General features: G+C 41.1%; 2 protein-coding genes across 6 annotated transcripts in view; both read right to left on the reverse strand.

Moving 5' to 3' along the window:
• The window catches only part of itsn2a (intersectin 2a), a 67,680-nt gene extending 61,913 nt beyond the window's left edge, over positions 1-5,767 (reverse strand). For all 5 annotated transcript variants that reach the window (XM_072677542.1, XM_072677525.1, XM_072677533.1 and 2 more), the window contains exon 1: positions 5,682-5,767. The gene's annotated coding sequence lies outside the window, so the exon portion shown is untranslated. The remainder of the gene's footprint in view (positions 1-5,681) is intronic.
• Positions 5,768-8,650: 2,883 nt separating this feature from the next.
• mrpl19 (mitochondrial ribosomal protein L19) lies at positions 8,651-12,532 on the reverse strand. Its single transcript, XM_072695173.1, has 6 exons — positions 12,432-12,532; positions 11,237-11,348; positions 10,111-10,229; positions 9,799-9,933; positions 9,473-9,654; positions 8,651-9,208 (listed from the first exon to the last, which is right to left on the reverse strand). Exons 1-6 carry the CDS (start codon positions 12,502-12,504, stop codon positions 8,945-8,947), a joined length of 885 nt encoding a protein of 294 aa, XP_072551274.1. The 5' UTR covers positions 12,505-12,532; the 3' UTR covers positions 8,651-8,944.
• Positions 12,533-12,535: the final 3 nt, after the last annotated feature.

Raw genomic sequence — 12,535 nt, forward strand, 5'->3', positions numbered from 1 at the left:
CATTTTAATGAATGCATACTTAGAAATAAGTGCAAGAACAAAACTCATCATTTATTGTGTTAAAGCCAGTAGATTAATAATTCATAGTAGATGCTGAATATTAGTAGATATGGAATGATTTTTAGTTGGTATCGAATAAATCATAGCTGATACTGAATAAGCCAAAATGGTAAGTAAATAATAGTAGTTACTGAATAATTCATAGTAGATGTTGAATAATATGAAGATATGAAATAGTCCACAATGTATATTAAATAAATTGGAGTGGACAATTAACAAATATATTAATATTTAATAGTAAATCACAGTCAATTTTAAATAATTCAAGGTGATTACTGAATAATTCAGAGGGGATACCGAGCAACATGCTTGATGTACATAGACATGGCCCAATACATTCACAGCACTCTGTATTATTTGATCTGGAATACATATATTAAGGGGTCAACACTGCTAATGTATGAAATCATGTGATTAATGATGCAAATGTATGAAGAAATGATCTGAACAAACTGCACTGATGTGCTCTCTCTCTCTCTCTCTCTCTCAAACACTGTGGCTGATTTGAATACTACAGTGCCGCAGGGTGTGTGTGTCCTGGTCCAGCGCTGTTATTAAATTCAAGTGCCTGTATCACAGTCTGTACAGGTGCTACACTGCGGGTGTTTTTAAATGTACACTCCACTCCCACACAAATGTACTCAGTCAGCCAAGACATGTTTGGTGTCTGATGTCCTCTTCTTAGTTTGTCACTGGACCTACCAGGCTAATATAGCTAACACGTAAGGGAAGCTTAGATATCCTCAGTCAGCATAGTGCTAACCTGAATGCCTAATTCAACCATCACTCGCCTCAAACCGTGTGTCGTAGGTAGACCTTGCCAAGTCTCGAAAGAAACTCTGCAGTCTGTGAAGTCCATTGACGTTATAAGGAGTGTTTCATTCTCGACTGCTTTTTAAACATCAGGCACAATACAGAGCAGCCAATCGGAACAGAGGATCAGCCAATCTCAAAGGATCAGTCACAAATGCCATGTAAAACTGTATTAGGACTGGTTTGCTTTGGGGGAGAAACTGACCTTAAGGAAAAATATAAAAAGCAAGACAAATGTAGGACATGGGCCTTTAATCATCTGAACCATGCTGTGTGCAGCAGACTGCCTCTCTGCCTCTCTCTCTCACTCTCAACATTTTAGATTATGACATTAAGCAAATAACAGTTTTACCACCACATATCTCCTGTATATGTGTGTTTACACAAGAGAGGCAGTGTTGAGCAACAAGCCTACACCACCTGGTATCAGAATCTGGGCCGTAGTGTTATTATGTTTAATTTGATTATTTTAATGCTGCTCTATACGTCCCAGCTGACCCATCGCTGACCACACATCGCTGTTCTTACCCTTATGATCATATTGTCCGCTCTAATGCAAGCCTTTGGCCTAGTTCTTTGTGTTATGTCAAAAATAAAAAAAAACGCCGGCATTTTTAAGCTATCAAGCAGCAGCGGCATATAATTTCTTTCAAATCCCAGCTGTCCCTGATAATACCATGTAGCAGAGTATTAGAGCAGGCTCATAGCGGGATAAGAGTTCTGTGATTGGGAGTGCAGTAGTGGTGTTCGTGTCACACAATGCTTTTTAAGGAACAGAAAGAATCAAATGTACACAGATTCCCTCTGGTGCTTCTTTAGGACACATGATGGACGCTTAGACCGCACTAATTAGCATGGTACTAACTGCATTCCTAAATCTTCACCAATCGCCAAAAACAAATGTGTGGAGCTGGTCGGTAATTTCTAATAGACTTGCCGTTGTGCCTTTGACGCTAAGGGGAACCTCGAAAGGCAGACACAGATATGTGCCTGAATGCACTATATGAAAATTTTAAGAAGGTAGCCAATTTTAGCATGGCGTGCTAACATTGAGGCATAGAGGACATTGAGGAGGGCATATTTATTCAAGGGGGCAACAACTGATGTTTTGCCTTGATGATAGGTGCGGTGGTGGACGAGGACTGTGCTGTTAAATCATTGGTCGGTTCACATTTTTCCCGCCCCTGATACATGCTGGCGTAAGCACTTCTCAGAAGTCGTTTAGAGGAGGGTAAAGGTCATTGTATATATACACGGTCATATTAGATTGTTATGACCACCTACCTAATAGTGGGAATAACCATCCTCAGCTCAGAGGACACTAGTGATATGTTGTGGCATGGAGCGTATTAGGTGACGACTCTGGTGAGCAGTACGGAGCAATCGCCATGCCACAGTCGACCAGTTACAGTCCACTCTACAGGTATCCTCTATAATGAACACCTTCCGTCACCTGATACAGTCCATCCACTAATGCCATGACATCTCGCTAGTGTCAGTCGAGCCAAGGATAGTTATTCCCACTATTAGGTAGGTGGTGATAATAATTTGATAAGAAACTGACAGACAGATAGATATAGACAGACAGATAGATATACAGATATACAGATAGATATACAGATAGACAGACAGAGAGATAGATAGACAGATAGATAGATAGATAGATAGATAGATAGATAGACAGACAGACAGATATAGACAGACAGATAGACAGATAGATATACAGACAAACAGACAGATAGACAGACAGACATACAGATAGATAGATAGATAGATAGATAGATAGATAGACAGACAGATATAGACAGACAGATAGACAGATAGATATACAGATAGATAGATAGATAGATAGATAGATAGATAGATAGATAGATATAGACAGACAGATAGATATACAGATAGACAGACAGACAGACAGACAGATAGATAGATAGATAGATAGATAGATAGATAGACAGACAGATAGACAGACAGATAGACAGATAGATATACAGATAGATAGATAGATAGATAGACAGATAGATATACAGATAGATAGATAGATAGACAGATAGATATACAGATAGATAGATAGATAGAGCAGCACTGCTACTACACATGTCCTTAGTATCAAGGGACAGAGCTGCAGTGCGTAGATTATTCTATAACACCAGGATTACTGTAGAATATTATTCAGAGATAACTCGGCACACAGAAGGCTTCAGGCAGATGCACAGGATGCACAATAATGCTTTTTCAGGGGAGATTTCATTTCCGAGATCATAACGCTGATCTCACACGCACACACGCGCACACACACACAGCACCTGTTCCCTACAGCAGGAGTATAATACATGCCCTTTCTATACATTTCATGGTGACAAAGTCATTCCACAGTACAAAAGATAATGTGTTTATCACACTGCTGATAAAAGACTGGCCGAGCGGTCAGCCTACAACGTCTGTCCAATTGTGCAGCTAACAGCTGATTTACAGCTCTGGCCACCGTGGCCCATTTACACAGCCTGAGGAGCTGAGGCAAGCAATAACATCACTAGCCTGCTTCAAATACGTCATCATTTACCTACAGTTACAACCACACAACCAGCACGTTTCTGGTACTGCATTCAAATAGTATCCAGTTACATTTTATTTTCCCTTTTCCTACCAGATTTCCTCGCTTATTAATACTGCATCATAATCCTTTACAATTATAGTTGTTATTGCTTGTGCTATTATGAGTAATTGTATTATTATTTGTTGATATTGTACTGATACACAAGAGACATAAATCAACATAAAGATGAACATGAAGAAATTGTAAATAATAAATAATCCAAAAATAATTTATTTAATTTTCATTAAAATGTTTATTATATGTTAAAAATACATAATAAATGTAAAATAATATAATCATATAGTATAATTAATTTGAATGATGTATTACATCATAGATGTAAAAATATGTAAAAAATGTATAACGTAATCCAGGTCGTGCTGCTTTGCCATCAGCAGCCGGAGTCAGAGAGAGCACAATTGGCCTTGCTCTTGTTGGTCAGCACAGATGTCTGCTGGCTGTTGTATTGGAGCTGGGGAGCCATGCTTTACTCTGAGCAGGCTGGCTGCCTATGTGTCGGAATGGGAAGTGTTGGGGCATTGCTAGTGATAGGGGGAGTTCACATGAACTTTGGGTAGAAACTGGGGTAAAAATGAGAAGTAAATGATTCTAAAAATGTGTACTAATATAAGTTATACAACATTACATGTAAATAAAGAATACAAATAAATGAAGTATATATATATATATATACACAAACACTGATACTGTTGATATTATTAGCCTATTTGCATATTACATGTATAACACTGTTATGCAGACTGAGAGTGAAACAGAGAGATAACAGGACAGTGAATGAGCCTCAGCTGGCACGAACTACCTGCTGCAGCTTCACTGTGTCAGTCAGTCAATCCCGGCTAAAAGCCTGATTCAGCAGTGTGAAGAGAAATGATCTTTGGACAGAAGGAGCCGTCCAGGACCTAAAAGATCCTGCTACACTGCAACCACACACACCACCAAACAAGGCTGATTTCCTGGACATGAAGAGACGGATTATGGTGTATCCTTAGCTGCAGTTCGCACGTGAAAGCTGACCCCTGTATAAACTAGCTTGTATGAAAAGAGTTTTCCTTTCCTACTCTTACTGAACTCTACTGATTGTTTGTAGTGTACTGAGCAAAAAGTCATTATTATTATTATTATTATCATAATATATTGTTTTGATAAATCCAGAGTGACGTCACAAGTCCACGCTCTCTACTTAACTGTCTCTAACTCCACAGTGAAATAATATATCATTGCATTCACACCAAAAAAAACTTGTATCTCCATTTTTCATGGTTTTTACTTTTTGACATAATTTGAGGTTTGCAGTTTTTCACTACCTTGCATTAGGATTTCATGGCGAATGGATCAACAGAAATCCTCAAAATGACCCAGAATACAGGCTTTTTTACACTGACTTCCACTGATTTTCTCTTCTCCTGTAAAGTTGAGATTTTGGAGACATAAGGGTTTTGCTTTTTTGCGGGACAGTGACGATATGAAGATAAAATAAACACAGAAAATGTGCATAAGACTTCAACCTTTCATTTCGAATGACACTCACTACGCTGTTGTACATGGTGTCAAAGAGATGTAGGGAAGAATGGGAAATGTGACAGTAAGCCCTGCTCTCCTAACAAACACACACCTACCTAGAAAGCCATCTCCTCTGGGACACTGCAGGTGAAAACAGTCCAATATTGTGATTCTGCTGAATGATGGCGATCAGATTGCCTGTGTGGATTACAGTAGGTGCCCAAAGCTGAGCAGGACAGGTGTAGTCATCCCCCCCCCCTCCCCCTCCTCCATAAGGGGAACCCTCCAAATGTCAAAGGTGTAGTGTTGCAGGGAAATAAAGGATCCAGGGGTTTTAAACCTGCACAGCTAGCTAGTCCTGCTGGGATGGGACTGAAAACAGCAGCAGTGAAGAAAGAGGGAGGAGGTCAAGTGCTGTTCTTTCGCTAAGCTTTAGGTTTCGAGCTTTTGTTCTCCATGTGCTCTCTCTCTCTCTCTCTCACATACACACACACACACACACAGCGCAACTGAAAACTTAGCCTAGCAAACGCTGCTGGCTTAAGACACGTAGGTTAACAGTGAACACCCCACTATCCTTCACACGGAGGATGAAAGACAGAATAAGCGGAGCTCCCGCGCATATTTTAACACGCTAAACAAGAGACGAGTGAAAGATAAACGCCCCAAGACCGTGAAGATGGTTTCTTACCGTAGGAAGGAAGGAGAAAGAAGGATAACCCGTTTCCCGTCACGGTGAGGAGGAGAGATGGGTGTCCAGGTGCTCGGCGCTGCTGCTGCTGCTGCTGCTGTATTCTACCACAAGTGCCAGCGCAGTGACGTCAGGCGGGTAATGGGCGTGGCCTGGAAGGAGAGTGGGCAGGGACGGAGCGCAACAGCTGGATTGATTGACAGGCATAGATCAGCTGGGAGCGATTTTCTTTTGTTCACAACAAAAAAATAAAAGAAAATATAATAACATGAGATTTTATTTATTTTTTAATTATTAAACCTGTTTTTATTTTAAAATATGTAACTATGTACTACACACCGCACTATACTACTATACATACAGCGTGCATACATTATACATCGTCACTGTCATGCAAAACCCTTTAAAGCAGAAGGTAAAAAAAAAAGCGAACTTTCAAAAGATATCGATGGAAAATGATTTTATTTTAAAATATTTCTATTGGTCCGGTTATCATAAAATTCTGGAAATATTTAGAAAATTCTGGGAAAACTGTAAACAACAACTGATATTTCTAAAAGGGTTTTACGTGACAGCAACGATAAACACATCTATTATTTGTGTTGAGTGTTTGTAAAAAAAATAAAAGAAAGACATGTAAAAATCATGTGACACTTTTTAAACATTCATTCATTCACACTTTTAGGGCACTGTGGTGCAGAGCTTGTAGTATTGGAGTACTGGGACAATAATAAAAAATTAAAAACATGCATTAAAAGTTATATTTCTGTATCAGTGAGCGTGGATCTTGCGTATCTTCAACTAATTTTGTTTTTATGGCTAGTGAAATTCCACTGTGTCTGGGGTTTAAAGTAGATTGGATAAACGTATTTAGATGTTTATCTGAGGAGGACTCGAACTGGTGGGATGAGGAGGTTATAATTAACCGAGCCCGGAGCTCTGCTGCACCCTGGTGGTCAGAGTGTGTCAGTGCAACAACAGAATTTAAAAGAGCTTGAAGAGCCGCACTTTGGCTATACCTGGAGTGTCCAGTCCAGGTTCCTGAAGTGGTCTCACATATTGAACTGGAACAGTTTTAAATCTGTGTAATTCAATGTTAAAAAGCCAATACCTTGGGAAAAAAATCCTCACTGGTAATGAAGGAGCTTGAAGCCCAAAAGGTTTATATCGCTGCTGTCCAGTGAAAACCATGTAAACCATTTTTAGTTTTTTTTCACCAGGGGTTTGAACCCTGTAGCTGCTCTGTACACCGTGTCAATATTTCTGCATCATTAGACCAATAGAAATGGCCTAATTAACTTATACTAAATAACTAAATAAACTCTTATTTAACATTATGCCAAGCTGGCATCCATGCTGGAGAACAGCTCCCACCCCATGCATGAGACTCTGGCAGCACTGGGCAGCTCCTTTAGCGACAGGCCCCAAGTGTGTGTAGGGGCGGTATCGCAGGTCCTTCCTTCCTGCTGCCGTCAGACTGCACAACCAGCACTGCTCCCAGCGGACCACATACACACACACTTAACTACACACACATGTTCATGTTCAGGGAATACTATGTGCAATACCCCCCCCCCCCCCCCCATGTGCAATTAAGAGTCTTTTGCTGTAAATAATATTGTTATTGCTTTTTTAATTCTTATTTATATTGTGTATATAGTGTAAATTATTTATCCAAATTTTTGTAACTGAGTGTCTTGCTATCCCTTTCTGCTGTTACACTGGGAATTTCCCCACTGCGGGACTAATAAAGGACTATCTTATCTTATCTCTTATTAACTTCCACTAAGAGTTAAAACCAGTTTTGCCTTCTCCTGTAGATGTATATAGATGTTAACAGTAACAGCTGGCATAAAATGTATAATATAATATAATAATGAACAATTTTTGGTAGGTAAAACTACACAAATGTTGCAAAATACCAGCTAATATAATTTACATGTATTAAAAAAAAATAATTTATCTGTTTAATCTATGAGGTCAACACATCATAAGAAAAATCTAGCAGTAGACAGGACTCCCCACACAGCCCTTTTTATGAGTGGAATTAGGAGAGCAATAAAGCACATACTCAAGTGACCTTCCCTGACCTTTACCCAGGCACTCCTGTAGAAGAAAACTAAAATGACATGCAGTGCCTTGCAAAAATATTCACATTTGCCTTGATATATGGAAACATATGACTAAAAATACTTATTAAAGATGATCGCCATAAAAATTCTACCTCTACCTGTAAAACATTCAGAGCAAGAAAGAGACTCATAAGTGAAGCTATAGAGATGCCAACAATCACGCTGAAGGAGCTACAGAGCTCAGTGGCTGAAACTGTTAAGGTACAACAGCAAAACAATTGCCAGAGCCTTGCATGCAACTCAACTTTATGAGAAGGTGGCTAGAAAAGAGTCAAAACGCCTCACTCAAAGCATCTCTGTAGTTTGTCAGAACATTTTGTGGGTCAAATAAGACAAATATTGGGCCTTTAGACAAAATTCCAAAATGCTATGCTAACGCTGCCCATTCATCAACAAACACCACTCAAAGAGTAAAGTATGGTGGCTGTAGCATCATGTTGCAGGGGATGCTTTTCTTGTGCTGTGACTGGGCATCCTGTTGAATTGAAAGATGCTAAGAGAGACAAAATTCAGTCTTCAAGATAGCTACAAACAGTGACCTTAGCTTTGCAATGTTGTTTCGCTCATGTTTACAGACAACAGTTTGTCAAACAGTGTCTGAAACCACAAAAGGAAGGCTATCAGAGATTACTGAACAACTCCACACGGTTAAAGTAGTGTGTGGGGGATGATTTGAGTGTGTAGTTAACATGCTGATGGGTATACAGAAGTCTCAATTACTCCTTAGCTACATTAGCCATATTAGCCTACATTAACTACACAAAGGTAGTGAAATAAAATGAGAATTTGCACAGAACAGTATATTTGTACACTGGAATGACACAATACACACACATCTCATGAACTGATACATCTTTATTTCTCCATCTTTATAAGAGTTTTATCACTCGGCCTAAACCAGTGGTTCCCACCTTTCAGTGTTTTTCCTGCTTCAATAACTTAATGGCCTGCCTAGGAGAAACAGGACAACAGCAAAATAATATTACATTAGATAACAGTAAACTCTGGATCATGTTATCTAGTTGAACTGAAAATTCCTGCCCCTAGGGTGTGTTATAGAGCAGGAAAACACCAAAATATTTACAAGAACAAGGGTAGTGCTGGACCAGGATGGCGACTTCTGCTTTAAAATCATGGTCCTCCGGTACTCTTGTCTTTTCCTACTGCGGCTGTTCCCTTCTCAAGCTCAGCCTGGATCTCCTGAAAGATCTTCTTCTCAAGTAAAGACGTATCATACTCCTTCAGCATGTCGTACTCCCTCCATGGCTCCGCCCACTTCTGAGCCTGCTCCATGTGCTCAGGGGACAAATGCAGGTCAAACCGGATCCCTTTGATGTTAAACTTAGGCCTCTCCCAACGTTTGGACCAAGGACGGGGTTTCATCTTTACCTTCAACTGCAGAGAGAAAAGAAAGGGAGAAAGAGAGGGAATTGTCAAGTAAGTGTATACGGGTGGAAATTAATAATAATAATAATAATAATAATAAATGTTTGATGCATGTATCTCCAAAGAAAAAATTCTGGTAAGAAAATCTGTACTGGTCCATTCATCATGAACTGGCAGGTGAAAAACACCCAGAATGTTTTTCAGAATGCAGGACAGGGACAACACTCATCTTAAATGTCTACTCTTAAAAATACAATGGCAGCTCATGCTCACCTGATTGACCGGGACGTCTTGGGTAGGGGAAAGGTGGACAGGTTTCATGGCAAAGTCAAAGGTGCTGTATTCTGGCAGCGCATCTCTCAGGTACATCAGATTATCATCCAGCCTCTTCTCCAGCTTCAGCACCTCGATGTGCCTCAGCCGCGGACTGTACAACTCATAACAGATCTCCACTCCTGCAAAACAACATACGCATGACAGACATTGAGGCAAACCTCACATAGACACAGAACAACTGCCAAGCCCGACAGTACATGTAGCCAATCAAGGCTAAACAAAGGGAGGCTGCAGCTCTAATTCAGAAGTGGTTGTGAAGTTACCCTGGTCATCGACAATGTTTCTGAGGATGAAGGTGGCGCCCAGGCCTTTTCCAGAGCGCTGGATGCAGATACCTACAAAGTGATTCGTATTGCCGCTTGCATGAGGGTCGGTCATGGTGACCGCCAAAATACTTCCTGCAGAGAGAAACGACAGAGTCAGAACAATCAGCAGCAGACTGCACCCCCATACCACACAGGGACCTAGGGAAACAGGTCTGAATACAAGATAGTGTTCATTTACTGATCAGCACGGGTGTGAATCCCTGACCTCGTTAAGAATTGGTGGTTTAAAAATATGGGAATATTCCTTACCCACGTAGAACTCCGGAATGTTCAGGACTTTGCGTCTCTGTATCATGTCTTTGCGCTCTAGGGTGAATTTTACTGGGTTTGTACGCTGGCGAGGGGGGATGAACTCAGGGCTGAGAAACCTGTTATGGTCAGAGAACATACACATTTAATGTTTCGTTCACAAAAATAGAAACAGACCGTTCTTCTCTTGCCATACTGACCTACACCTATCCATGTCCTTACATACCCACCCATACTCATCCATAACAATTCCCATCCATCCCACTCCATGCTAAAGGAAAGCCTTACAGATCAATTCGAACCTTTTTTGTCCTGTTGCAGTTACACTGAAACAAAACTAAATACGCTCACTGTTTATTTAATCTCCATTGAAATCAGAAGAACCCAATAAACAACATACACTGCCGTCAATGTAAAAATGTAACCACTGCTACAGCCGTTGTAAACATGCCTACTCCAGTCTCTGGAGTAAAACTTAAAGACTAAAAAACTAAAAATACTCCTTCTGATGACATATTTTAAAGAAAGGCGGAGCCACAATTGCTGTGGGGCAGATTGCTGGGGGCAGGCTAACACTAGTCAGGACTTATTAAGCATTTGCATATAGCATGCTGGGTACTGTAGTGACAGAATGTTGAATTAAAAAAAAGGGGAAAAAATGAATTTATATACAAGTAGTGAATTCTGTCAAACAAAGACAACAAAGGTAAAGGTAAAGGTGCACGAAATGTGTCCTCCGCATTTAACCCATCTGGTAGTGAACACACACTCACACACACACACACATGTGTTAGGGGCAGTGAGTACACACACACACCCAGAGCGGTGGGCAGCCAACTCCAGCGCCCGGGGAGCAGAGAGGGTAAAGGGCCTTGATCAAGGGCCCAACAGTGGCAGCTTGCCAAGCCCGGGTATCGAACCCACAACCCTGTTATCGACAGCCCGGAGCTCTAACCAAGATAATAATAAGTAAAATTATAATATTTGATGCTAGTTTTAGGATGACCTGCTCTCTAATTGAATAATGTTGCTAACAATAAGCCCCTATATCATGACACCAACACCAGTATACAAGTTAGAACAGTACATCATCCAGTCCTGTTCCAATCCAGTTCTGATAACTTACCGTCTTAACGATACCGGTGTATCCGTTTTGTGGACAATGACTGGTTTCGGCGGAGGAACAAATTTGGGAGGCTGACCAGCAGCATGCCGGGCCACAGATGTTGAGAACAACCCTGGGGAAAACAGCAGACAAAATGAGAACATGAACAGTAGCTTGCATTATTAATGCTGCTTCAAACCCGGAAATAACTGATGTTGGAACTGTGGGCAGACATACAACCTTTTTTATATGTACATGCCAGCCGATCTGACAATTCTACCGTCATTTTGCATTTCTAATACAGCCATAACAGTACAAGAACGTGGAGGACTGAGTTAGCAGGACCTACGACAGGGTTCTCTTTAAACCTAGTTAGTCCTGGAGGGCCCGTGTCCAGCACTTGCTTGCCAATTTCCCCACTTAAACACAGCTGAATCAAATTGTCTGTTTATTTCCAGGTGTTTTGAGTTTACTTTAGCAGAGAAATCAGCAAACCGAGCTGGACATTGGCCCTCCAGGACTGGATTTAAAGAACCCTGCCCTACGGTCTGGATGGAGGAGCCTAACATATTAGTGAAGTAATTACAGAGTCAACAGCAAAAGCATCAGGACAACAATCTCTTTCAGAATTGAGCTCCCTACAGAACCGCAGTGGAGTTTCCTAGTCCATCCAGCATAGCACTCAAATCTGATCAATCTGAACATGAGTGGAACTTCTTGAGAAAGGTATAATGTGTGGAAACAGATCATCTAGGCACCCTAAAAGCCCAATAGGTCACCATGCCCAATGGCAAGCGTGGGCTAGAGGGGTATAAAGCCCCTCCAGTCTCGAGCTGTGGTGCTGTGTTCTCTGGAGTAACATTAATTGGGGCTCCTTCAGTACCCTGAAGGAGGAGTTGGAGGGTCAGAAGTAATGATCTAACATTAGTACCTGACCTTACTCCGCTCACGAGGCTGAATGCTATTAAATCCTCACAGCAATGTTCCAACATCTAGTGTAAAACGTTCCCAGAAGAGTTGAGGCGGCTATTGCAGCAACACAATACTGTTGACTTCAGAAGAAACGCTGGACACATGGACAAATGCTACGTTGTTGTAAGTGGACGTTACTGGATCCTACAGCCTCCTGCTGCTGCTGCCATATGCCATCGTTTGGGACTCGGAGCGGATGATATTACGGTACCTTTAAATAAAGGACTAACACTCAGTTACTCACGTTCATTCTGCAGCGCTCTCAATAATCGCACCGAGCTCATCACTCCTCCTGCTCTCCTTGAGCAAGTCGCCATGTTCAGTGCTGCGAGCGAGTGCGGAGGACGG

The sequence above is a fragment of the Salminus brasiliensis genome, chromosome 1 (genome assembly GCF_030463535.1).
Source record: "Salminus brasiliensis chromosome 1, fSalBra1.hap2, whole genome shotgun sequence".
Classification (NCBI taxonomy): Eukaryota; Metazoa; Chordata; class Actinopteri; order Characiformes; family Bryconidae; genus Salminus; species Salminus brasiliensis.

What these genes read in the sequence shown, in the direction of transcription:
- mrpl19 (XM_072695173.1), bottom strand. Translation starts at nt 12,504, where the DNA reads ATGGCGACTTGCTCAAGGAGAGCAGGAGGAGTGATGAGCTCGGTGCGA. An exon ending in GAGAGCGCTGCAGAATGAAC is followed by an intron (nt 11,349 to 12,431) that starts GTGAGTAACTGA and finishes TGTTTTCCCCAG; the next exon opens with GGTTGTTCTCAACATCTGTG. An exon ending in ACACCGGTATCGTTAAGACG is followed by an intron (nt 10,230 to 11,236) that starts GTAAGTTATCAG and finishes TGACCATAACAG; the next exon opens with GTTTCTCAGCCCTGAGTTCA.